The 25535-nt window shown below is 54.8% G+C and overlaps 6 protein-coding genes across 6 annotated transcripts in view; 2 read left to right on the top strand and 4 right to left on the bottom strand.

Annotated features, from left to right (window-relative positions):
* The window catches only part of VOLCADRAFT_55520 (uncharacterized protein), a gene marked incomplete at both ends in the record, with an annotated part of 5476 nt that extends 3258 nt beyond the window's left edge, over positions 1-2218 (bottom strand). Inside the window, 4 exons of the mRNA XM_002945795.1 lie at positions 12-26; positions 248-538; positions 1635-1727; positions 2144-2218. Coding sequence (XP_002945841.1) covers positions 12-26; positions 248-538; positions 1635-1727; positions 2144-2218 — 474 coding nt within the window. The remainder of the gene's footprint in view (positions 1-11; positions 27-247; positions 539-1634; positions 1728-2143) is intronic.
* Positions 2219-3134: 916 nt separating this feature from the next.
* Positions 3135-6927, top strand: VOLCADRAFT_86200 (uncharacterized protein; the record flags this gene model as incomplete). Its single annotated transcript, XM_002946137.1, has 7 exons — positions 3135-3206; positions 3465-3627; positions 4052-4154; positions 4777-4929; positions 5353-5628; positions 6071-6191; positions 6694-6927. 7 exons carry the CDS (start codon positions 3135-3137, stop codon positions 6925-6927), a joined length of 1122 nt encoding a protein of 373 aa, XP_002946183.1.
* A 1847-nt stretch (positions 6928-8774) lies between these two features.
* VOLCADRAFT_45644 (uncharacterized protein) lies at positions 8775-12167 on the bottom strand (the record flags this gene model as incomplete). The annotated part of the gene is made up of 5 exons (XM_002945794.1): positions 8775-8941; positions 9514-9628; positions 9980-10129; positions 10685-10789; positions 12132-12167. Coding segments are annotated over 5 exons (573 nt in total), but the record flags the coding sequence as incomplete, so codon positions are not given.
* Positions 12168-13156: 989 nt separating this feature from the next.
* VOLCADRAFT_102797 (uncharacterized protein) lies at positions 13157-16895 on the top strand. The gene is made up of 7 exons (XM_002946136.1): positions 13157-13329; positions 13615-13736; positions 13807-14079; positions 14163-14309; positions 14425-14898; positions 15104-15592; positions 15981-16895. The coding sequence occupies exons 2-7, from the start codon at positions 13673-13675 to the stop codon at positions 16277-16279; spliced, it is 1746 nt and encodes a 581-aa protein (XP_002946182.1). The 5' UTR covers positions 13157-13329; positions 13615-13672; the 3' UTR covers positions 16280-16895.
* Positions 16896-16907: 12 nt separating this feature from the next.
* VOLCADRAFT_115763 (uncharacterized protein) lies at positions 16908-18190 on the bottom strand (the record flags this gene model as incomplete). The annotated part of the gene is made up of 4 exons (XM_002945793.1): positions 16908-17088; positions 17245-17357; positions 17800-17884; positions 18126-18190. The coding sequence occupies 4 exons, from the start codon at positions 18188-18190 to the stop codon at positions 16908-16910; spliced, it is 444 nt and encodes a 147-aa protein (XP_002945839.1).
* A 2025-nt stretch (positions 18191-20215) lies between these two features.
* pgm1 (phosphoglycerate mutase) lies at positions 20216-25388 on the bottom strand. The gene is made up of 8 exons (XM_002945792.1): positions 25261-25388; positions 24846-25052; positions 23672-24313; positions 23364-23462; positions 22456-22653; positions 21470-21694; positions 21038-21182; positions 20216-20593 (listed from the first exon to the last, which is right to left on the bottom strand). Exons 1-8 carry the CDS (start codon positions 25300-25302, stop codon positions 20223-20225), a joined length of 1929 nt encoding a protein of 642 aa, XP_002945838.1. The 5' UTR covers positions 25303-25388; the 3' UTR covers positions 20216-20222.
* Between the last annotated feature and the right edge of the window lie 147 nt (positions 25389-25535).

Raw genomic sequence — 25535 nt, 5'->3', positions numbered from 1 at the left:
GTCGATCACACGGTGTACATGAAGTTCTGAACAGTAAGGGAGAGAGAGGTGGGCAGCAGGAGGGTTAGGGGGGGAAGGGGGGGGAGGGCTGGGAGCAACGGAGGAGGGGTACAGAGGGTGGGGGGGGACAGACAACCCTAGCGCTAGGCGGGGAAACCACCCACCCACCCACCCACCCACCCATCTACATACGGACTACTGTAATTTGCCGCTCTGCAGGGTTGTAACACTAAAGCCACCAACTGACCTGTACGGCACGGTTAAGCCGTTCGTTGCGTGTCTTCCGGTTGGCAGCCTTGAGGTCGGCGACAATGTGGCGAAAGAGCTGCTGCCGCAGGGCCTTATCCTGACACCTGAAGAGCCTGAAGAACAGCGGCAGCACCTCCATGGCCCCCACCTGGGCCCTATTCCGCAGCAGGATGAGGGCCCCCACCAATGTACGGCGCAGGACGGGGTCCAGCACCGTCTGGTGGGTGTCCAGCAGCGCGCACACCTCCCCGGCAAACCCAGTCATGGTCTTGGGGTAGGCGCGGGACACCTGGGGGGGGCCCGGTGAGGGGTGGGGTTGAGGGGGAGAGAGGTAAAGAGAGTTGGTAAGGCAGGCAAATGGGTACGTATGTAGGGATGTATGCATGTATGTATGTATGTATGTATGTGTGTGCGAGGGGCTGGTCTTTGTGCGTCGATAGAAGATGTGGACATTCCAGCTCCACCTGATGATGATGAGGAACTCCGTGCGCCTCTAACAACTGCTGTTGGCTGCTGCTGCTACTGCGCCACCGGGGGGAGCCTGCTGCTGCTGCTGCCGCTGCTGCTACTGCTGTTGGAAGACAACCCTCTCCACCTCCAAACCCCCCCTCGCAGCCGCGGCCGGTGTATATGTATTTTGCTTCTGCTACTGCTGTGTGGTTAACCCCCATGCAGCAGCAGCAGCAGCAGCAGCTACGGCGGCGGCGGCGGCGGAATTCCCGCCCAAGGGCTGAGGATGTGTTGCTGTTCGGCCGCTTTCGCCACCGCCGCCGCCAGCACTGCTTCTGCTATACGCTGCTTCTGCTGCAGCCGCCGCAACCGTGTTGTCTCTCTTTCTCTCCCTCCCTCTCTCTGCGCTGCTTAGTGTCAACTAATCGCACTAATGGCACTTCTCGCCCACAAAACTGTCCCCGCCGTCACTGGCCGTCACTGCTGTTTCAGTTGACGGACGGGGAACAGTTATAGAGGTCCCCTCCCACACGGCACCCATGCAGCACCGCCTTGCTGACCGCTTTCCATAGGGCCCACCAAATCTGCTCTCGCTCACATGCCGCACTCGCTCACACGAACAGCACCATCGCGGGGCTCCCCCAAGTTGTGCCATCAGGCGGGCCGTCGTCATAAACAGAACGCGCGGACGAAATGAAACGCGTAAACACACCCACGCATCCATATGAATAGCAAACTCCTCTTTATATACCGAACCCACGTCCCTTCAGGCCTTTTGGCCACCAAAGGCCTGAACCGATAAACCTGAAAGATGAGCCCCGAGCCCTTGTTTTGATCCAAAATTTAAATTCGAATTTAAATTCAACCTGAGATCAGGAAAATCCTCCTCCTTTTTTCCTCCTCGCCGCCCCGGTCAACCCTGGTCAAACCCCTACCTGCGCCATGAACATGACCAGATCGCCAAACTCCTTGCTCTCCTTGCTGGGCCGCAGCTTGAAGATGTCAAGGAGAGCTTGGTAGTGGCGATACTGCGGGAAGGAGGGCAGGTAAAGAGAGGGAGTAAAGCAGGTGAAGAAAGGGGCGAGGGAAGAGAAAAGGAAGGTCGGATACTTGTGGGGAATCTTACGGAGAGAGAACTGTGTGTGTGTGGGAGGGGGGAGAAATGCGGCAAGCCCAAATGGTTTGTATGTGCTTGTCGGCAGGTGGGTGCCCAGGGTACACAGGGTTCCGGAGCGAGCAGCTGCTTGAAGGTATGGGAAACGGGGAATAACCGCTATGATGATTGAAGGATGTGACGAAAGAAGAGGGAGGAATGTTTCAAAACTTGCATCGTTAAGCTTGGCTAAGAGTGTTACACGGGATTCGCTTTGCTGCGATGGACCCAAGGGCTAACGTCCCCTTCCGTAGCTTGACGGCCAAGCACAATATGGTCCATGTATCATACCTGTAGCATGAACTCATCTTTGTAGCCGTCGGGATCCTTCTTGATGTTGCTCTGTTGGCGGCGACGGCGGTTTGGTTCGTCAGTAATGCGTCGTAAAACCCGCCAACCCAAATAAAAACAACGTAGAAAATAATCCTGCAACTCCAGTTGCCAATCCCAGGCTCGCCTGTAGAGCAAGAAGGTCCGCACTCGTTGACATCTTAGGAAACCCTATGAATGAATTGTTTCTAAAGCATAGATGCCGAGACAGTTATGGTTTATCAGGATTTGTAAATGGAAATCAGTCTCTCTGTAAAGCAATAAGCAATTCACGTAGATTACGCTGTTCACAAGGATATGTTCCTGCGGGGTTCTTCCAGGAGTAAAAAGGGATAACGGGACAAAGTCAGCTGGTGTACGCAGTGAGCGACCGCAGCCCTGGTCAAGCTTCATGAGGGTCATTGCGCATGGTCATGTACGGCGTTCGGAAGTTAAGTCGTCTGTTTCCCTAACTGGTAACCGCAGCTGGGAAACGGCCATCAAGGAGCCGTGCAGCTGCTGCAATATACATTGCTTATTTCATCGACCCAGATGCCTGCTGATTATAGCTGAAACTCGCTTGTGTACCATTGCCCTGTGCCTTCAGAGCCACTCAGTTTCGGCCTTTTCCTCCACACGTTTACAAACGCACACACATTACAGCGGCTATCTGTTTGTGAAAGATAACGATCATCCCTCTAACTAATGGCGACGTTCACACCACGGCCCTACCAAGTAGTAGTATGGGGTGCATCAGGCTTTACTGGGCGACTCGTCTGCGAGCACATCGCGCGGGACTACCAAGTGAGGATATCTATAAACAGGACCCTTTACGTTACAAAAATTCTAATTTCCAATTTCCAACGATACTTGCTGGCGTTTTTCCAATGTAATGAAACGCGGACTCCACTCCTTCCATTAACATCCCTAATTAACCCTATTCTGGTTCTTTTAGGGTAAAATACGCTGGGCTATGGCGGGCCGCGATTCCAAGAAGCTGGAGCAAATCCGAACAGAGCTGTCTCGCATCAACCCGGCGGTGCAGGTGCGCGACCGTCCCAACACCCCCCACGGCTCTACCCAAGCAAACACAATTGGCCCACTCGTATTCACCAGAACATTCTCAGGGCCTTGGATGGCCAATATGCAACAGTTTCAACACCCTCCAGCCCTCCTAAGTCGCCCCAAACACACATGCAAAGCTTGTGGTCTGTGTGTAACCCTCCTCTTACTGCTTCCATTTCGCAAATGACCTCCATCCCCACCCCCCCTCGCCCCTCTCTGCTCTCGCCCCTTCTCGCAGGAAGTACCCATCCTGACAGCAGACGCCAACGATGTGACGGCGGTTGGAGCGGTTGTACGGCAGGCCGAGGTCGTACTTTCAACTGCTGGACCCTTTGCCCGGTATGGCGACAACGTGGTGGCTCAGGCGGTGGAACAGGCCACCCACTATGCTGACATCACTGGTGAGTTTCGGAGCTATTGGTTTCGGAGCTTTGCGGGCTTTGAGGGCCTCGGAATGCACTTTTCTTAAGGGGGAGAATGCAGAAAGATTTTGTAAACTGGATTTAGCTACCTAGGCCTACAAGTGGTTTGGATTTCGATATGACGTTTATTAACCGTTGATAAGTTCCCCAGCAGTGTGGCCGTTTTCCAGGGGTTTCCTTCCTCGCAAGAAGTTGATTAATTCCTAGCTGGCTAGTCGCTGAATACAAATAGGCTGTTGCTGTTGCTGCTGCTGTATTGTTGTTGGTGTTAATGTTGGTGTTAATGTTGCTGTTGCTGCTGTATTGATGTTGCTATTAATGTTGCTGTTGATGTCGTTGTTGCTACCCCCAGGAGAGGTCACCTGGGTTCGCCGCAGTATCCAGCGGCACCACGCGGCTGCAGCTGCCCGGGGTGTCAAGATACTGCACTGCTGCGGATACGACTCCGTGCCCTCGGACCTGGGGGCCTTCATGATGGTGGAGTACTGCAAGGAGAAGCTGGGATGGTGGGTGCAAACCGCACACACATCGCATGAGGGCGGCGGATGAAAGGTTCCGCTTTTTGTTGCTCCGGGGGGCCAGGGGGGGGGAGAGGAGAGAGGAATTCGGGTGCGGGCCGGCAACTGCTGCAAGGGCAATCGATTGTCCGGAAGGCAGTGGGGAGAGGGGGAGCTCCAGAGGGGGTGTTCTGGAATGCGGGTTCCTACGGGGTTGGATACCTGAATGAAGGGGGGAATGGACAGGGGGGAGGGGAGAGCGGGGAGAGCGGGACTATTGGCCCACTGTCTCATTACGTACGTCTAGGACGCGTCCTAGAGTCCGATCAGAGTCTCTGATCAGAGTTTTTAATAAAGGAATCCCCACATCGCCATCTGGAGGCAGGATCCACACTTAGGATTTCCCTTGCCTTCGTTGGCAGCCATTAACCTCTGTCCGAACAGCCATGTCCCGCTACCCAGAAAACATGGCCAGCCTGAAATCCCTCCTCCCCCTCCCCCTCCCCCCTGCCCCTCCTCCTCCCCCCTTGCCCCTTCTTCACCTCCTCCTTCACCTCCTCCTTCACCTCCTCCTTCACCTCCCACAACAACGGTAACGACAACAACCAACCAACCAACCAACCTGGCACAGCGGCGTGTCCCAGGTGTGCACTTTGGTGGGCCCGTCTCGCGCCGGGGTGAGCGGTGGCACCCTCGAGTCCGCTTTTAACTTGATCATGAACGAGAAGAGCTCGGAACTGGCGGCCGTGGCCTCGGACCAGTACTATTTGGCGTCGCTGCAGGGGTAGGTGCTTTGGGGGGTCTTAGAAACCAACCCCTGCGTTTATGTTTGTTAGTATTTTGAGTATTTTGAGTATTTTTAGTAATTTTAATAATTTTAGTATTTTTAAGTATTTTAAAGTATTTTTAGTATTTTTAAGCATTTACAGTGTTTCATTACGATTTGTTGTTAACTTAAAACGCGCATTTAATGACCTCTTGCGTACACCAGCTTTCACCCCTGTGGGTGGCATATTATTGTTCATTGTTTTCCGCTGCTGTGGGTGGGAATCGATCCGGCGGTGTGTAAGGGTTTGTTAGTAGTGAACCCCGTTAGTAGGAAGTAAGTTGTCGGTGAAGTTCCCGCGTATATGTACTAAGTGTCTGTCCATACGGCTCCCATGATGATGGTGCTGTATTGTCGTACCTCGTACGGTACGACACATAGGCTGCGTGGATCCGACAAGCCCGCCGGGATCCTGCCTCGTTACGTGGCCCCGGCGCGGGGCTGGGCGGGGCCCTTCGTGATGGAGGGGGTTAACGCCAAGATCGTCCAGGAGAGCAACGCGCTTTTCACGGCATCGTCGTACCCGTACGGAAAGGACTTCAAGTACTATGAGGGCGTGGCAGCGAGCGGGCTCGTGGGTGCGGGCCTTATCACCGCCGCCACTGCGCTTATTGGCGTCGTCGCCGGATTGCCGCCGCTGCGGGCCCTGGCGCGAAGGTAGGTGTCGTACAGGACGCCCGTGCTGCCGTACAGTTGTGCCAGCGAGACATGGAGGAGTGCAGCCCAACCCTGGCCCCAACGCTGGCCCAAGGAATTTGAATTTAAATGCGGCCGGATGTAGATCTATTCCTCCTTCCAGGATAGAACTGAAATCCCCAATTTATACAGACAAGGGGAATCCCTATATATCCCCTAGAAAAACACACACAATCCGTACATATACGCACATCCGTACATCCACATGTTCGATTACGCGGATTAGCCACTAAGCCCTCTCCCCATATTACATCATTCGCCTCAAACCCAACATGTACATATACCCAACATTATATGGCCGTGTTGCTCTGAAACCGCAAAATCACCACCGCTTGGACTCACTTGTTCCTTTCCCCCCACCTTGCGGTTGTATTTCCCGCTCTGAAACCGCCGTACACCTCAGGTTCCTTCCTGCGCCAGGTCAGGGCCCCAGCGAAGAGGTGCGCAAGTCCGGGTACTGGAGCCACGAGCTGGTTGCGTTGACAGAGGAGGAGCAGCCTCGGGTGGTCCGCGGCCGGTGCGAGGTGCGTGACTTCGCCTTCGTTCCTCCCTCCCTCTCCTGTCTCTCACCTCTCTTTTTCTCTCTCTCCCTCCCTCCCTCCCTCCCTCCCCTCTTTTTTCTGTTTTCTGAAATTCTGTTCAGTCTGCCAACCATACGTCGGCACCGTGTATGTTTTTCACATCTCTGCATTTGTAGCTATCTATCGTATCTACGGGACGTGGGTACGTGTGTACGTGGACTATCTGCGCGTCCCCTTTCTTTAAATCTTCTTGTTGCGGTGGCCACTTTGGTTCCGACAAGGGGGCCAGCAACGTCATCAGCCGTAGCTACGAACCTCAGCCCGAACCTCCCCCGGCTTTGCCTCCCCGTGGCCTCCCCTTCCAGACGGCATCTTCAACCGGTTCCCTCCTCTCCTCCACTTCGCCAAATAAAACCCTGCAAACTCCCCCTCATCCCACAAACTGCCCTCCTCCTCCTCCGTTTCCTCCTCCTCTTTCCTACTTGGCTTTCCCTGCTGCTGCTAGGACCGCCGCGACCCGGGTTACTGGTCAACCAGCCGCATGCTGTTGGAGACGGGGCTGGCGCTGGTGTTGGATGCGCCGCGACTGGCCGCGGACCCCCGACTGTCCCGCGGTGGGGTGTTGTCACCCGCTGCGGCCTGCGGGACTGTGTTGATTGAGCGGCTGCGGGCCGCGGGGTTCACGTTCGAGGTGACGGGCGTGGAGGGTGAGGAGGGGAAGAGACGAGCAGGGCAGTGAGCCGCCGCGACAGGGACGGAAGTAGAGTAAAACTGGAGGTGTGGGTAGAAAAGCGGTGCAGGACAGGAGGTATATCACTTGGGGAATGAGGGGAACGATTTTTGTGTCAGGTGTCAAGTGGATGGGGGAGGAAAGCTTTTTCTTGTTTTGGTTTGGTCTGTGTTATTTCGTGTTGCAAAAGAATGGTTATATTCTGTGTTGCTGGTGGTGTGGAGTTGGTGTAATGCGGTAATTACTTGCTTACTTCCGGTCAACCTGCGATGTTTTTTTTTATCACAAGACCTAACAAGTTTAAAAACGTCAGGACACGAAGCGTTGGCATTCAAAAGTGTTTGTCCTGTTATATTTGGTTGCCGATGAAAACGATATCATGATAGCCTCATGAGACTAATAAGAATATAAAAATTAATAATTGTCACGTATGTAGTAGTGATGTTGGAACTTCACACATGCGCCGCCTCCTTGCATTCAAATCCCATGATCGACCTCTTATGCCCCCTCTTATGGCTGCTGCTAAGCCACACGCTCTGGGGCCCCACGGTTATTCCATCCTCCTTCTCCTTCTCACGCTCTGCGTTACGGCTGCTGCTAAGCCACGCGCTCTGGTCCCCATGGGTATTTTTCACGTAGTAGCAAAAGCCGGAATGGTCGAGTCACGCAAGCGGGCTGCTGTAATCCTGTTCGTATCCATGCAGGATTTCATACGATGATAAGGCCCTCCCAGCGGTCACCATGACGCGAGGAGGAAATGTAGAAATGCACATGCATATGGAAATGGCACCGCACATATGATGTAGATGTATGATACGAAGCTGCGACATGCCAAAACGTCGCTTCGACCAATCACTGCTCCTTATAGCCGACGCATTGACTACCGATATAGCGTGCCGAATCGATGCCATGGGATGAAGTTCATACATGGCTTCGAGCTCCCGCACCGTCACCATATGCGCCAGACACAGATCCATATGTGCCAGCCAACATCAATTCCTAAATCCATTACTTACTCAGATACTTACCACTACATTCACCTTACATGGACAACAACAATCCACAGCAAATCCCGACACATCCCAACCGACAAAACCACTTCCGGCACGCGCCCAAACCGACTGGCAGATACCCCACACTCCAGACTGCTCCATTAAAAATCACTTCCCTTCTCCTCTCTAGCCACACGTCGATGGCGGCGCGGGTATCCTAGTACGGGTAGCCCGGCGGGGCATCCTAGTGCCGCGGCGGGTGCCGCAAGGCAGCAGGGGCGCGAGCGGGTAAACTAGACCTGCACATACACTGCACAACACCAGGGCCCACAGTCCCTTCCCCCCCTTCCACTGCCTGCCACTGTCATTGTTGCCTCCTCCCCTCCCCCCTCCCCCCTCGCTGCTACCGGCTGCACCGCGGAGGGTCCCGGCATGAGAAGCTGACCGGCGAGGCGTCAAAGGACTCGGAGCTGAGTTGCAGCACCCGGACCTCACCCGGCCTGAAAGGGAGGTCGTGGTGGCAGTGGTGGGAACCAAGGGCAGTGGTGGGAACCAAGGGCAGTGGTGGGAACCAAGGGCAGGGTGGGAATCAAGGGCAGGGTGGGAATCAAGGGCAGGGTGGTAGGCGTAAGCGAGTAAGTGGCGAGGTAGGGAGGGAGGTCGGGAGGAGGACGAGGGTCTCCCTCGGTGGATGGAGCGAAGCGGATTTGCATTCAGGAGCTTTAAGGGGAGAAGAAAGAAGGCAGGCCTGCATATACCGCTACATTACACACACATTTACACATTACATACCTACACACACACTCTACACACCTCCACCTCCACCTACACCTCCACGTACCTGAACGCGAACCGTCGGTGTTGCCTGAGATCCAAGCCCAGCACCGCCGCCTGAAGAACCGACAGGCAGTCCGAGTCCGGGGCCACCAGCACCACATCCTCCCCGAAGTACTGCGTCTCAGTGATGGACAGCAGCTGGCGCATGCGGACCATCACATCCTGGGAACTTTCTTGCGGGGTGCCGTCCGTGCCTGTGTGCGTGTGCGTGTGCGTGTGTGCATTTGTATCACATACATGGTGGGGTGCTGCGGAACGGGGGGAAATCACATGCACGCACTTGGCCGCGTGGTGATGGGGGAAGATGATGGGGGGGGGAAGACGAACCACGAACGAATGAAGCTGCTGCCAGGGAAAGAGTGTACAAGAAGCAGGACTGACCAGGGAAAAAGGGGGGGGAAGACGAGCCACGAACGAGGGAAGGGAGGGGAGGGAGGGGCGGGGGAGGACAGCCTTGGACAGCAGGGGTGATGGCACAAGATAAAGACAAATGTTACATTCACAGGAACGACAGAGAACGCCCATGGGGACCTAAGAAACGGGTGTGTGGGGGTGGGGTGGGGTGGGGTGGGGGTGGAGGGGCTGGTGCAAGAACGGACTTGAGTTGGGGCCTGCGTTCTCCCGCTGTGTCGCCTCACAGTGCGAGACAGCAACCCAGTACACATAAAGCACGCAACCCACCACTCGCTCATCGTTTCTTTCTCTTCCTCCCCGCCTAGTACCCTACCCTACTCTACCCTAACCCCAATCCAACCCAGCGCCACACCTTTCGGAGGCCGCCACTCCGCATCCAGCACGTCCCCAGCTGCCACTGCCGCCTGGGCCTCGGAAAGCCGCAGCGCCTCCAGCGCACCCAGGCCGCGCGCGTCAAGAAACGAGTACTGCAGGGCACACCGTACATTTACATACATACACAAACAAGTTTATTGCAACAAAGCACCTTGAGCAGCAGCAGCAGCAGCAGCGCGGGGTTAAAGCTGCCGTGAGTGAGGGGCAGGAAGGACAGCAGCAGGTGGGTCAGGTGTCAGCAAAGCGCCGCCGCTGTGCCTGTCTCTGGGAAATGACCCCAAATCTTATCATGGAAAGGCAGTGGCGGCCGTACCGGGGGGTGGGACATGGGTGCGGATAACTCCGTGGGGGTGGTGGTGTGCATGCGTGAAAAATGAGTGACCAGTGCGGGGTTTTATTTAGGAGGACCCGAATGCGCGTGTCGTACCACACACGTGTCGTACCTCCGGTACGATCCGGCTGCGGCCAATGCCGAGCTTGTACGACAGCAACTCCGCCGTCTGGTAGGCGTTTTGCGTGATGGAGGGCCATATCCAGCATCCGTCTCCACACGACCCCTGTCGTTCCAGCTCCGGAACCAAACCCAGAAGCACCTGATCGGGGAGGAGGAGGCGGCCGAGGTAGCCCCGTGACCGGGATGGATAGAAGAGTGGGAGGAGGAGGAGGAGGAGAAGTTAAGGAGCCAGGTTTGAAGGGGGGGGGGAAATATTTCAGGGCTTGGTCGTGTGCATGTGCTGCTGTGCGCTACCTGCCTGTTGTTGACCGGTGCCCTGATGTGACAAGATGTGTTGTGTCCCCTGTCATCCTTTAGCTTCAAAGTCATATGGCCACCCTACACCCGGATGTAAGATGCCAAAGAAAATCAGACTTTCGGAGCTCTTCGCGCAACAGCTTAAGCATGCAGAGACACATACACACACACACACACGCACACGCACACGCACACACTCACACACGCACACACACGCACACACATTCTCACACACACTCACACACATTCTCACACACACACACACAATCACACACACAGCACACACTCACACACACAACACACACTCACACACACAGCACACACTCACACACACAGCACACACTCACACACACACACACACACACAATCACTCACACACACAATCACTCACACACACCTGCTGCTTCCCCAGCTCTGATAGGCCATGCTTCTCCGAGGTCTTCCACACGGGGTTAGTCAGCGGGTCATCTGCACTCTCATTGTAGCTCTCCCCTGCCCGTACCTGTGCGGGTGTCGACCGCGCGTGTGTCCGGGTTGACGAGTCCAACAGACGGGGGAGAGAAGGAGAGAAATATAGCGGCAGGGAGGCGCGAAAATCATGGATGGATGGATGGATCGATGGATGGAATGGACGGACGGATATAGAAGCGCAGTCACAGTCATGAGAGCCGATGATGCTGATGCCGCGGCTGTGGTGGTAGTGCCCAGCAGTGCATACAAGGATGGATCCTATCGTCCTCACTCCGCAATACTCGGCGGCGGACTCACACCGCCTCCGGGCTTCGGCGGGCGCGCAAACTGTTATCAAAGTTTGTTTACACTCGGGTCAGGGTGGACTGGGTCTGGCCTGTTTCGAGTCTGCGCTAGGGTGTTTGACATAAAAGTCCGGATTTCTGTTCGTATCCGTATACTGCTTTGCGTGCACACAAGGGTTTTATTTTGCCGGCGCCCAGCTCGGGCGATAGGCTTGAGATTTTAAATCAGTATAGAAACCCTAGGTATTGAACCCGAGGTGGCGCGTTGGGGGCGAAAGTGGCGAGGTGGGTTGGGGCGCACGTGCATCATGCGTCTTCTGGGAGAGCTAAATATAACATTTCTCGGGCCAATGAAGATGGAACAGATACGCGCAAATCGTTCAAAGAATGTAAAAGAAGACACACACAAGCACACACACAGACACACATGGTGAAAGCTGCGGAAGCGCCACAGGGAGCGCGGAAACGAAATCTGAGCCTCTGTCGCCTTAGGAACCTTTCTGTGGACTGCTGCTGCTGGCCCAAAAAGCAGCGCACGAGGACCGGGCCGCGTCACCGCCCACTCGCAACCCATATCACTGGCCCCCGATGTCCAGACTGCCTACCCTCCCTTTTGCACACACGCGCGTACCTCGCAACTGGGTCAAAGTAATTTAGGCCCTCACTTCCCAGTTGGCCCCTTTTCTGGTCTCCTGGAACGCAGGTTCCTAACCACCCGTATGTCTTTTTCCTTATGTATGCTAACCCCTAATTTTATGTAAGCACGTGCTTCTTTCTTGAAGCAGCCCCTCCCGGCCGGCCACTCGCCGCAACACGTGCCGCGACAGCCGTCAGCCCAGGAGGTCCGAGATTGGCCTGGCTGCTCCTACAGCTGCTGCTGCTCTGCTGCCACAGGACTTTCCGCCCTGCAGGAGGCTTGGTTCTGCCCTTATGCCGTGAGGTGGCTCGTGAGCCACGCCAGCGGTTGGGCGTGCCCATGGGTGGCGCTACCTAGGTGGCGTGTCCTAGCAGCAAAGCTGGGGTTGCACATGGACTGTGCCGTGCCACTGCGAGCTCTGCTGCCCAATCAGCGGAGCGCTCTCCGCTCACCAGGAAATACCGGTTGTTGAGCTGGTTGGCTGGGAACCGCACCAGTGCGGCATGGCTAGGCTGGGATTGACCCAGGAGCCACAAGCCGGCTGCAATTCCGCTTCCCAAGAGGATGGCGCGCCGGGATGGGCGAGTTGGCGCAGAGGCGACGCGGTCATAGCAATCCGAAGCGTCAAGCAGCGCTGCTCCAAGGTGTAACTGGGAGGGATTTGGTAGTGGGGTGTGGTGGCGCTCTGCTGGACGGCTGTGTTTCCGAGGTCGCCCAGCATGCGGCTTTGGGACATCGGCCCTGCCAGAGCCCACAACTACAGGGCCCGGCATTGTGAGCGCGTCAGAGGGACCCAAGGACTGATCTCGGGCTGGTGGATAGTTATACCTAGAACGTCCGGCTTAGTGGATTGGATGATACTAACGGTGAGGCGCTGAGGCCGTGCTTTGTGGGTAAATGCAGTGGGGCAGGCAAAGCTTCAAACAAAATAGCATGCCAAAGATATGCATTCTGAGACAGCGTATACGCCAGCACTCCGCGGTGCTCGGTAGTTACTGGTTGCACGACGCTGCGCCTGCGTTGCGCGTGGCAAACATACGTCACGCTGACGCCATGGTTGAAGCTGCAGTTTCCGTCCAATTTGAAAGCACATCTTGCCACCACACTTCTTCGGAACGCAGCGGCACAGACAACAAACACATAGCTTCCGATCTCTCAAAGCGGATTCCATTGACGAGGGGTTTATGCATACAAAATCATTTATGCGTGACAGAGTCCTGTTCATATGATCACTTCTATTCACTCAATGTTGCCATTCGTACATATGCGGGCCCCCTGTCCAAAAGAAGCATGCGTCCTTATCAATAGTTACGGTGTGTAGGTCCAGGTTGGACCAGTTTTCGGGCTGATTTGCGTCCCAGTTACTTTGGTGGGTGGGCGGGAGCGCTACGTTTCCGTACGCCGCTACGTACAAACTTTTTCATGTGCCAGCCCCTAGGCTATCATCGCGTCCAGGTTGCACGCTGGCGCAGCTCACGTCAAAGCCAACATAGCGTTATTTAGTATTTATAGATGTACAGAGCTTGAAACCTGACATTCTGCCCTGCCAACTCTGGAACCCAGACCTTCAATACTGCCTGAGCCCCCTTAGTCGACCAACCAAAGAACCTTGATCCTCTGTGGAGTGGACTGTACCGGTCGAAGATTAAGGTATGTAGGTTTCTTGTCAGCCGGAGGTCGCTACAACCAGGGACAAAAGCAGACTCTGAGAAAAGCTTATATCGGGGTTGCTTATTACTGGAGTTGATGTATAGTATAAAATTATGCTGTTGCTTTAGTGTGCCATGTATCCTGGGCGCCAGGGGGTGCTCTTCTTCTGCGGCTGTCATCCGGCAGCTTCGGTTGTCCAGCGCAATGTTATTTTTTCAACGTCTTCCAACACGTATGCTGAACAGTTTATACTACTTTTAGCTCACCTTACGGGTATTACTGCAGGTGCATTGCACAGCGTTGCCACTACTTCAAACAGTGAGCATCAGGGAAGGCGGCAGCCATGAGGCGCCGCGCTCTCCTGCGAGGAAGTTACGCTTTGCTCCTTTTAGTTGGGATAGCCTTTGGTACGTTCAAGCTGCGTGGCGGGGCTGACTGTCGTTTGGAAATTTTAAGGACCAATTGCACAAACTGCAGGTTCCGCGCAGCTTGATACAGCAGATGATTTCGGGCTTGGCAGCTTTGGTCTTAGGCGGCTATCAGCGTATTACCCGAGAAACTTCGGGTCGCAGATTCCAGCTGCGTGTTATCAGAGCAGCTACTTTTCCCCCTTTCGGATCTACTTCCGATTCCTGAATTACTCCGATGCCTCACAAACGACGTACGTTTTTCAGCTTGATGTGTCAACTTGTCCTGTTCCAACGGCAGACTGCTGTCGCCTATGGCTTGACCACATGGTCGTCCGGACAAGTAAGTTGCTGATAGCAGCGCTATTTGCGAAAGATGAGCTTCCAAACCCAAATGATTTTCAACACGAACGGCGCCAAGTGCAGGTCCCTCCTCGCGTGTTATTGGGGTTAGGCTGGATGGTCTGGCGAAGGAATATGGCGTGGGGCCTGAGGGGCTCACGATATACAACATGAGCGTGGAGCCTACCGTTCAGCGGTCGCTGACATTGGAAATCACGACGCCGTCTGAAGGTAAGCATAGGTCTTGGTACAGAGACGCAAACCTAACGCGTTTTAATGCCCAGCCCGACCTCGACAGCCTATTACAAAACTACTGGTCCGTCACTCCCCGCTGTCTCCCATGCAGGCTACAACAACCCTGTGGACCTGTGCCCTCAAGGCCGCTACCCGGACGCTTGCGACATCATCTCATACGACGCTAGCGAGACATGCTGCGTGGAGCGTTCTGCCCTTCCCTATGCCATGTTTTTCCCAGCCCCCCCTAGTCCCCCTGGCACCGTCGGCCCAGTACTCAATGCGCCGCCACCGAAGCCCCTAAAGTTGACACCGCCATCACCACCACAAACAGGCCCTTCGTTCCCGCCTGCTACCCCGTCTCCTCCCCCACCGCCACCTGATGGATTTGACCTCTGCTGTGTGGACGATGTACCCCAGTCACCGTACGTCTTAACGTATTTGGGAAGCAGGCCGACGGGCTCTGATACAGCCTACCTGTTTCAGATTATGGTTCGCAACGTCGCGATTATTGATTATGACGTCGACGGACCTCAGTATGGTGATTGCGCGCAGATGAACCTTCGGGACCTTGGCATTGCGATATGTGAGTTGAGGTGTTTCTGTTTGGGCCCTGTTTTCCATGCCCTCGTCGACATGTTTTACCCTCGTTGCATGATGCCTGTTAGACACCCTTCCTGCGGTGTGGCCTCAACAAGTGTCCAATCCTTCGAAAACGGGTGTGTTGTATGACATTAAAACAACATATGTTCCTATCCGCTGTTATTATTCCCTACTCAACCCATTTACAGACGGTGATCTGATGGTGAAGAGCGTGCTCTTCAACGGCACTGTGGTAGATTACACGCTGCAGCCGCAGGGCACTACCCGGAACGCCAGCTGGCTCAGTATTGGTTTATACAGATCCCTGGACAGCTTCAGGATGGACGTCCTGCTCGACCTTGTCATTACTGTTCGTGGTCAGGTGCCTTCGCTCTGCCCGGCTAATGACATCTTGCATTCTGCCACGGCGTGCGAATGGAGCATGCATGGGAAGGATGGCTTGACGCAATGTTGTCCGCATGGAATCACGCGTCGTGCTGGTCCGTTCGACGACTGCTGCGTTGATGACCTGGGCAAGGCGCCTTACCGGATGCAATACTTGGGTGCCAACGTGGCATTAAATCAAACGGAGCAGTACTTCGGCGTTTCGGTTACTCCTGTGACTGGCGAAGATAACGACAACACGGAAAGCATTGTTTGTGATCACATGACGTTGGACTCGGCGCAGATCGCAATTTGTGAGTGGCAGGGTTGCGTCAAGGCGTGGGCAGGTCTGGGGTGGCGAAGATGAGTACAAAGCGAAGACTGTATCCAGGAACTCAATGGCAGGCGCGACAACATATAGCACGACGACATCTTTTTTGTCAGGCAACGATCTAAAGGGATTATGTTTTTGGTTTAATTTCAGGCACTACAACTTGTTGGCCGGAAAGGCCCCACATGGAATATGGGAAATGCCCCATGCGGACTAGGACATGCATACCAGGGGCAGATGCCCATAAGACGAGCCGGTCTCAGCCCGGAGAGGTTCTGCAGTCAACCTAGCCGGTCACATCGTATCCCACCAATGTTGCAGGACATCCCTTGACGATACTGTGTCTGTTCCCCTCCACCCCTTTCCTGCAGATAAAAACGTGGAGGTGCTTCAAGTCAAATGGGAAGATAGTTCCTTGGACTTCAACATTACCCCGGCCACCCGTGTATCTAACTGGCTATTCGTCAACAACATCAACCGCTTCGTCAACAGCTTTGACGCAACTGCCCCTTCAAAACTAACCGTCGTTACCCGTGGCGCAGTGCGCGAGCTATGCCCAGCCGGCTGGCAGCTCGGTGCAGATGATGCGACGGTCTGCGAGTACACGTTTCATGGAGCGCAGAGTAACAACACCTGCTGCCCACATGGCGTCACGAGCGCCAAGTTATGAGAGTGGAATAAAGGGCAACTGGTGACGAGGATGGGAGCTGCTTTGGGTTGATGAGGGCGGGCGCTGGGGATGGGACGGCGTGCGTACAGTTCGTGATACAGTTCGTTTTGTCGTAACAGCTAATGAACAAGTATGAAAAGCGCGCTGAGCTTCTGAGTCAGCTAGGCGGGGCTATGGAGTCGCTGGTCGGTCAGTAAGTAGACGGCAACAAGTAGTCTGCTGCGGGAGGTTGGATGCGGCTGGTGGTGCGCAAGGAGCGGTGTTACGTTTGCCCGGGGTAGATGCACTAGTTGTGATTTGCGTGTCTTCTTGTGGAAGATCATCGATTTGACGTGACATTTATCATTGCTTATCGGTCCAGATGACCGGTTCTAGGACCTGACGGATTTAGTTTTGTAAAGACCTAGCCCCATGTGTAATGTAGAGGGTCGCAAATGAGCCCGGTGTTAATATAGCGATGGTAGTAGAGCGATGTAAGCATGCTGGGAACGGAGGAAAGTAGTCGTGCATGCATTGCTCTTATTGACATTTAGCGCATGCGAGGTCACAATAGGAAGACTACTGACGTTACATATTTATTGACAAGCGCCGAGGAGAATGTAACGCAAGCTTCATGAACGGGGGTCCCCTAACGCCGTTCCGATGTATTGTTCGAAATTCCGTGGCTTGAATATTGACCGTGGTGCTGCCTACGCTCCAACTGCTGATGTTGCTGCCGTTCCGCAGTCCCACTGCGGCTCTGGCGCCTAATCGCGTCCAGGTCTTCGGCAGTGAATAATTCGTCCAGCGTGCAATACACCCCTCCAGCCCTGCATGGCACGCGCAGGTGCCAAGCATGTAAGTGGAATGGGCGTTGCTATACGGTGAGGCTTCAAGCAAATTGGTGGTCGGCTTGCAGGTCGCTGGCAGCGTAAGTAACAAGTAAACAGCTGAGCTCCACACGCAACGGATCTGCACCTACATACCTAGCTCGTCGCAACCATTCCTGAGCGATGTTGATGCTCCGTTCGCACCCTTGACCATACAAGTACATCTTCGCTAAACGAAGCATGGAGTTAGGATCCCCATCACGGGCATTCTGCGCAGCACAGCGGCGACGCGGAAAGAGACACGGCCGGATAACAGTTGAAGGCCTTAGTCCCAGTTGTGGTTGGGTGAACGATAAGCCGTTAACGGCATGCAGCATTTGACCCCACGGCTACAATGTATACGTCGGCCCGAGGATCACATAAATGGCCACCCGGTAGATCCGGCTTACTGCGACATGACTTGTGCCAACCTCGTCCTTCCACTGTACCGCCCCTCCTTGCCGAACTCCCAGCACTCACGCCAGAGTCCACACTGGCATGGCAGCCGCACCTTGAACGAAAACGGTCTTCCACGCAAGCACATCGAAAGCTCGGCTCTACCAGCATATCCCATTATCACAGTCAAAGGCAATAGGACGCAGGTTGGCTCTTTACCCTCCGTGATTGTAGCTCCAATCACTGATGCTTCGCAGGAAATGGCGAGGAACCCACCTCCAACTCCTCCAAAAACCACTGCTGCTCCCTGAAGCGGACAAGCTCCCTCAATGGTATGCGCGGCGGACCTCCTCTGCTTGACCTGCACCACAGCACAACAGATACGGTCAAGACAAATTTACATTAGCGTACAACACCACAGGTGCTAACGCAGATCGTTGCGCGGAGGCGGAAGGGACGTCCTGCATGCATGACAGTACGGATCCCTACAACGAACGACACTGGGGAGAAGGTTGAGGAGCATCAAGTCACGTTCTGCATGCTGGCTGCGTTATTTGGCATTCACCAAATTTGCACAGCATGAGAGTGCCCTCACGCCGTACCTGCTTCTCTTGCCTCCTGCCTGTCTTCGCCGGGCCACCACCAGGGCTCCCCCCGCTACCGCCATAAGCGATCCCAGGGCGACTGCAAGAGCTCCGAGTGTAGAGGTTGGAAAACGGCGTTTAGTTCGGTTGGCTTCGCTGCTAGGGTCTTCGTCGTTTCCCGGTTGGTCGTTACAGGACGGCGAAGGCTCCGAAAACTGAACATCGTCACCAATAACTTGGGGTGACCGCTGCCGTCGCCTGTCGTTAAGTAATGTAAACGCGCCACTGATGCCAACTGCTGCCCCAGCAATCAAGAGCCACATCTAGAGAAAAGAATTGGAAATGCGCCGTCGCGGTTTTGCTACCCTTCCTGATGAAAAAATCCCCAACTACTTACACAGTGCCGTATGAGTAATACGCAATGCTTAATATAGTATAATTCAATGATCAATAAAGCGAGATAGCCGGAGACCGCGGGCAAATGTAGGCGTTAATACTAAATTTGTAATTCTTCACGGTTCACCAATATGCCGTGACCAATTAGGATTTCAAGGACATGAGGCGTGGTAACACCATTTCAACATCTCGATCGACACGTTACAGCTCTATTCCGAGAACATTGTACGGCATTTGTACAGCATTTGCTTCCGACTGTCCAACTATAGGCAACAGCGTCGCCCCGTCCATTTATCTCCAGGGAAGTCCCATACTGCCCTCCTATCCGTACCTGGTTCCGTTTAGACAGGGAGGTTGTAGGTGAATACAGGCAACAGCAGGGGGCTGTTCCCTGTGTACCCGGCACGTAAAGCCACGTGGCAGGGCGACCAGTGGCAAATGCAAGTCTATGGCCAGCGGTGCGGAATAAGAGGGCTTGCTCCTTGGTCTCCTCTGCTCGACAGGAAAAATTATCGTGTAATCTTATTTGTGATGGATTGGACGACTACCCTGCTCTGTACTGCTCCCGCCAGGTGCGATGAAAGACGACGCGTTTACAGCACATTGCGGCCTGAAGCAAGTTAACCAGCGGTCGGCAGCTCGGGGAAAACAACCAACCAGCATATCGTTGAGCCCGCGAGAGTCATGACCGCTTAGGATTTGAAGTTGTACTAGCCGCGACCGAGGCCCCTAGGTCCTAACCTCATTGACAAAGCGCTCTTTTCGCCGTCCAACTGGTGTACATTTTCAGGTCTCTGGCTGAGTCTTTGACTGAGCCAGGAGAAAGAATCAATACTGGTGACCGTAAAGAAGTGAAGGTAGAAGACGCTAAGATAGTTATCAGCCACGTAACTGAAACTGAAGTAGTCAAAAGCCATCCCAGTACCTTGACCCTGCATCTCCCTGACCCTGAACACCAGTATGGAAGTAAGTACCCCTGTCACTGCATCCCTTCCTCCCCCCTGTGCAACTCGAATGTCCGTGCAATACTCTTCACACACGTCACATACCACGTTTGGGCTCATATGCCACCTGCTGTCGAACGATGCCGCACGGATGCAAACTACTGCAGCACATGGACCGTTTCAACGTCACATCTCAGCGGCTTTCCCGACCATCACACCTCGCTACATGGCACAAGCGGAAGGCGAATAAAAGCTCAGACGTCGAGTCCAGCCAAGGCTTTTAACACTCCAGCCTTCAGACAAATCCCTGCCACAGACAAGCCATGCAGCAACTTTGACCCCTGACCACATAAGAAGGTGGAGAACATCACGACAAGAACTCGCCTGCAAAGACGTCATCCGCTGCGCTCTTCAATCACACGCCCCAAACCCTCTCTGATGGTGCGCATCCTTCCCGAAGTCATGTCATACCGGTCATAATCTCCTCGCCAACGGCACACAGAACACGTCCTATTTCGGCTCCTGTCGCCCCCTTCCTACCTAAAAGAGGTCATCTCATATTATCCGTCACCAGAAGATGCCTCTAGCCTTGCCTTCATTTTTTATCTCCAAATTTTACATCGCCAAACACCATCAGCACCACCTTGACCCTGACCTTCTCTGAGGCTCGCGGATAATCGGTCAGCCGCTGGCCCCCTTCCGCCCCCGGCTCCCAGCCCCACAACAACCCCTCAGGAAGCCGTTCTCGTCTTTCCATACGCGGCCGCCTGCTCGTTTACGCCGCCATCTCGACCATTGTCGACTTGTAGATTGCAGGTGCATCATAGCCCAGCAGGTTAAACGTAGTTGCTGCCACGTTGGCCAGGCCAGCGTCCGGCACATCGTCACGCAGCACCACGCCGTCTGGAAGGCCCCTGCCACCGATGAAAAACGGCACCGCCGCCAGCGTGTGGGAGGTGAGTGGCAACGGCTTGCCGTCCTCGCCCAGGAGTGGCTTTCCCTTCTTGTCGCGCTGAACCATGTCGTCCGCGTTGCCATGGTCGGACGTCACGATCCAGCGACCATTGACCTGGTCAACGATCTCCAGCAGCTCCTTCACGCACGCATCCACCGTTTCCACGGAGCGAATGGTCGCGGCCAAGTCGCCTTCCGAAAGGAACCAGGGGGAAGCCCGCGTGAGCGCAAAGATCATACTGAATAGGCAAGCTGTTTTTGTGGACTGTCTCACATGAGGAAATCATTTCTTCTACCACGGCATTACGGAGACACACACACCCCACATTTGTGACCCCCATGCGTGGTACTCCCAAGTCGCTCCTCAAAGTTGCGCTCTTCGCTCTTCCCGCAGCGTGAATCCTTTGGGAAGTGTGTTTTGCGGTGCTGACGGTCTTCGACCATCTCCCCATGGGTTGACGCATCGCATGGCTCCCCTTCTCCTCCTCCGGGATTGTAGTCCCCATGATGGAAGGCCCAATGGAACATTAGAACATAACCCCCGTATAGACGTCTTCTACCTGCTGCAGACAGGCACATTCCCTTCCTGAGCTCTTCCTGACTGCTTGATGCCGTCCGCCTTTCCGCCCCACGTACCTGTGTGACCGACCATATCTGGGTTGGCGAAGTTGACGCGGATGACCTTGTACTTGCCGGACAGGATGGCCTCCTTGCTGGCCGCAGTAATCTCGCGCGCCTTCATGTCGGGTGCCTTGTTGAACTCAATTTTATCCGACGGAATCTGCAGGTGCAGGCGCAGGTGGCAGCGTGGCCAACAGCGAAAGGCAGAGACCGTGAAGGGAACCGCCCTCTCCTTTGTGCAATGCCCTTACCAAGGACTCCCAAAGAGGACCAAACAGCGAACCCACACAGCAAACATTCCAACAACAGGTCCCCTGATCAACACTTTTGATGTAACCAGCCTGAGGGTTGCCACCACGAGACCTCTTTCGACGCGTGTGCTCTCTCTCTCTCTCCAACGGCCCTACTGCCGCCGCTAAAGCACTTCTCCTCAAGCCGGCCTCGCACCTCGAGATACTGCTCGAGCTTGGCATCCAGGTAACCCGAGCGGTTGCCGTTCCAGAAAAACGTCACGTGTCCGAACTTCTGCGTCTCCGAGCAGGCAAAAGTGGCGATGCCGTTCTTCACCAGGTACTCCCCAGACACGTGCAGGATTTCCGGCGGCGGCACCAGGTAGTTGGCCGGCAGCTTCAGATCACCGTCGTACTGCATCATGCCGACAAAGCGGAGACCCTGCAGGCCCCGAGAAGCAAGCGATGGTGAGAAGGATCATCCGGGGTCGTAAGATGGACAACAAGGGTCTTGTGGTGGCGGTGAAACCCATTCTCTACGGCGCTCCTTAATTTCAATTCCTCTACGGCACGCCCCTGCTACTGCTGATTTTGAAATAATAAACGTAACGGTGTATTCCACACTGACTTCTGGGTCGTTGATAATGGGACGGGTGGGTAGTGGCGCGAGAAGAGAGTGCTCGCTGTTCTCCTGGGTCTCCGTGTTCCTGTTATGCAACCAATACGGAATTGCTTCGCCAATTCACCCGCGGAGGATGTCCGGAAAAACCCCTACCCCTACCGCATGGTCCTCCTAACCTCGGAAGCTCTTTCGTAAACCAAAGTGCCGCTGCAAACCGCCAATGCATTTCGCTAGCTAGTGAATGCAACTTCGTTCAACGGAGCTCCGCTCCGGGCGCGTAGGGCGCTTGGGAAAAACCCTAGCTAGCAACTACACCTCACTCGCAGCAACGGCACCTCTCCTCCTCCCCATTGCTCAAAAGCCGGTTTAGACTCTCGGCGGAAGCTGCGATGCCGATGTTCTGCGTTGGCACATCCTTTGGCATTCATTCCGATACGTAGCAGCAAAAACCCCCACCGCTACCCCGACCGCTTCCTCCCCGTCGGCAGCCCTTCCTGGACTTGATACAGCTGCCACCGCCACTTCTTCCCTAATGTCCCTAATGCATGGGCACCATGAGCCATGTCACTGGCCCAGCCCACCTTGGGATGGCGCTCCCGGTCAAACGCCTTGAACTCCTCGTACTCGAAGGCCTTGCTCATCTCCACCATGCGATCGGCACGGAAGTTGAAGAGCACCACAGCGTCGCCATCCTCAATGGTGCCCACCGGGGCACCCGCCTCGTCCACAATAACGAAGGCGTCCAGGTACTGGTCCGACACGATCGCGTCCTCGGGGCCCTGGAGCGGCGAAGGTTGCCATGCGGGGACAGAGACGTAACGGGACAGAGACGTCGGCGAACGGGGGACGATCGTCACGGGAGTATGGGAAGGGAACTGAAGTAGTGATGAAAGGGGGGTTAAGTTGCAGAGTTGCTCGCTATCTACTGTGGCTTGAACCACGTGAAGGGGCTGCGGGCTCCGGAAAGGACAGCTGGACGGGCTTTCTGATGTTCTGAAGCTCGGGAGGCTTCTGATGCTATGGATGCCCGGATTACAACTCATCATATACATGACAACAGCATGACACCAACAGCCAAGCCCCCCTCGAAGCCATATCAGGGAGGACGGCGTAGGGAGGACGGCGTCTTTAAACTTAGCTGCTTAGAGAGCCACATAGCGAACATGGCTTAAAGCAGCCAAATTATGGCGAAGCACACGCCAAGGAATTATCATGATAACCTGACGCAACTTCTATTACTACAACTCGATCAGCGTACGGATGTCGCTGTGTGTTCCAGATGGCACATTGTCCTCCATAGAAACCCTCTGGTTCAAACCCAAATCGCCCAACAAGACAAGGAAACGGGCCTAGATGATCTGGGTCAAGGCTCTTTGCATTCGAGTCAACAGCAGTGTGCTCGCAGTCAAGGATATCTTTATCCAAGAAGACAGATCCCGGCCGATCCACACGGTGTTGCACAAAGGCGCAGCACACGTTATCTGCATACCCGAAGCGTGACGACAGCGGTCTTGGCATCCGTGAACGTGTGCGGCGCCTTGCCCAGCACGTGCGCATCCCAGCCGCGCTTCACCATCATCCAGTCAGCCTGTGGAGCGGCGTGGGCGCGCACAAGCCGCGCGTCTTGCTTAGCGTTACAGAGCGGGAAGCCCCACGTCGTACTTTATGCAGGCATGTGCTCCACAGGGAGGTTCAGCAGGCAACCATACAGGAAGTATGCAAACTTTCAGTAGTTACCGGGTGACACATATAGCTGTCATGGTCCTCAGGAGGTTGTGTCACAGCCGGCTAATTTACCTCGTAGCGGTCCATGGTGACCTTCATGCGGCCACCGCCCGAGGCAATTTTCGCGTCACAGCCACTGCCACGCAGCTCGGCAAGCACCTCCTCCAGCTGCTCGACGTACTTGACCGACGAGCCGTCCGGCACGTCGCGGCCGTCAGTGAGGATGTGGCAACGGATGCGCTTGGCACCGCGAGAGGCCGCGCCGCGAAGGCAGCCGAAAAGCTGGTCAGCACGAGAGTGAACTCCGCCGTCCGACAGAAGCCCGATGAAGTGCACGGTGTTGGTGGGAAACGCCTGGCTGATAAGTTTCCAGCCGTCGCCCTCAAACATTTTGCCGGACTCAAGCGCGATGTCTACAAGACGAGCACCCTGGTCAACAACTTGACCGGAGCCTAAAGCATTGTGCCCGACCTCGCTGTTGCCCATATCGGCATCGCTGGGCAAGCCGACGGCTGTTCCGTGTGCCTTGATTGTGCGAAACCGCTTCGGAACGGCGCGCAAAGCGTCAATTGTAGGCGTATTTGCAACGTGGACTGCATTGAATCCGTCCTTAAATTCGTTCTCCCCGAACCCGTCGAGAATGCATACCATCAGCGGCCCCTCGGGGGCCGGAATGGTTGGGTGCGGCTTAAGCGTGTAATCGAACGTCATCTTCTGCAAGGGTGGTCCAGGTGGTAGGGACAAGGGTCGGAATTTCCTGAGATGCCGTCGAATGGCTATTTATTCAATTGTGGGCTGCCGGACAGGGGCGGCCCATGCGGAGAATTGCGACATGCAAAATTTTTCGCCTTGATTGCATATAATTAACTTATCTGAGCATGGCCGCACCTAGAAGTGATGCAACAAACGGGGCGTGTGATGTAAGGTATCGAAGAAACGCTCACACCCTCCATGAACGTCGAAACCTTCCAAGCCATAACAAGTCCACAACATTCATTAAATAAAGCCAAATACTTCTCCGGCTGAAGAAATAAAACATACACTGCCGAATCAACCTCCTCGAAAAGTAGGGCTGTTCCTTTATCGAAAGAAATGAGTTGGTCTAACGTTATACAGCACTGTATAATTGCGAGCATTCCCTACCTACTTGTGCTGACGGAAAGCTGGAGCCGAAGCATGCCCCACGAGCACAGGAGCAGGGTTTCACACGGTTTGTACTTACTTGGACGAATGCTATATAACTTACCGGTTCGGGATCATCTGTCTTAGCCACCACTGCCTCCGGGGCAGGCTCGGCAACCGGCTCCGGTGCAGCCGCACACTCCCCGGAAGGAGCCGGCTGAGCAGGCAGGCCCGGAGTAGTGGGCTCAGTGCCAGCAGCGGGGGGCGCAGGCGCAGCCGGTGCAGAATCTGCTGCTTCACCCGTGGCGGGTGGTGCTGCGGCGTCGTCCGCCTGTGATGGGCGCAAAAGTGTTAAGATTGCATGATTATGCCCCAAACATTTATTAAAGCAACTTCCTTTTCAATATTAACACAATTGTCGCAGGATAATCCGATGCCAAAGGCGAGAGAAAAGACTCGATGGATGTTGTCGGGGGGAGCTAGGCCCCAATCAAGTAGCTTCCAACGCACGTGTAACGTAGTTATGTGCTTGGGCGCACCTTCTTCTTCCTAGAAAGAACTGCTCCCATTCCTTTGCCCATGGTCCTGAGCCGAGTTTCCTAAAAGCTATAGAACAAAAGCTTTTCCTGAGATATTGGCAGCTTTAGCTATAGAAGGGTTCAGCCCACTCGCCACTATACGCAATTCGTGTTCAGTCCTTATAGCTTGCGCTTCGTGGTGTTCAGGGCCTCGTCGTATTCCCGTACGGCAAATGTATGTTATTAAACGGAGGAGAAATTCAGAAATGTCTACGTGGCCCTTGCTTCCTGCAAAG

This window comes from Volvox carteri, assembly GCF_000143455.1.
Source record: "Volvox carteri f. nagariensis unplaced genomic scaffold VOLCAscaffold_1, whole genome shotgun sequence".
Taxonomy (NCBI): domain Eukaryota; kingdom Viridiplantae; phylum Chlorophyta; class Chlorophyceae; order Chlamydomonadales; family Volvocaceae; genus Volvox; species Volvox carteri.
Note: the sequence above shows the minus strand (reverse complement) of the source record. Positions and strands in the feature narration are given on the sequence as shown.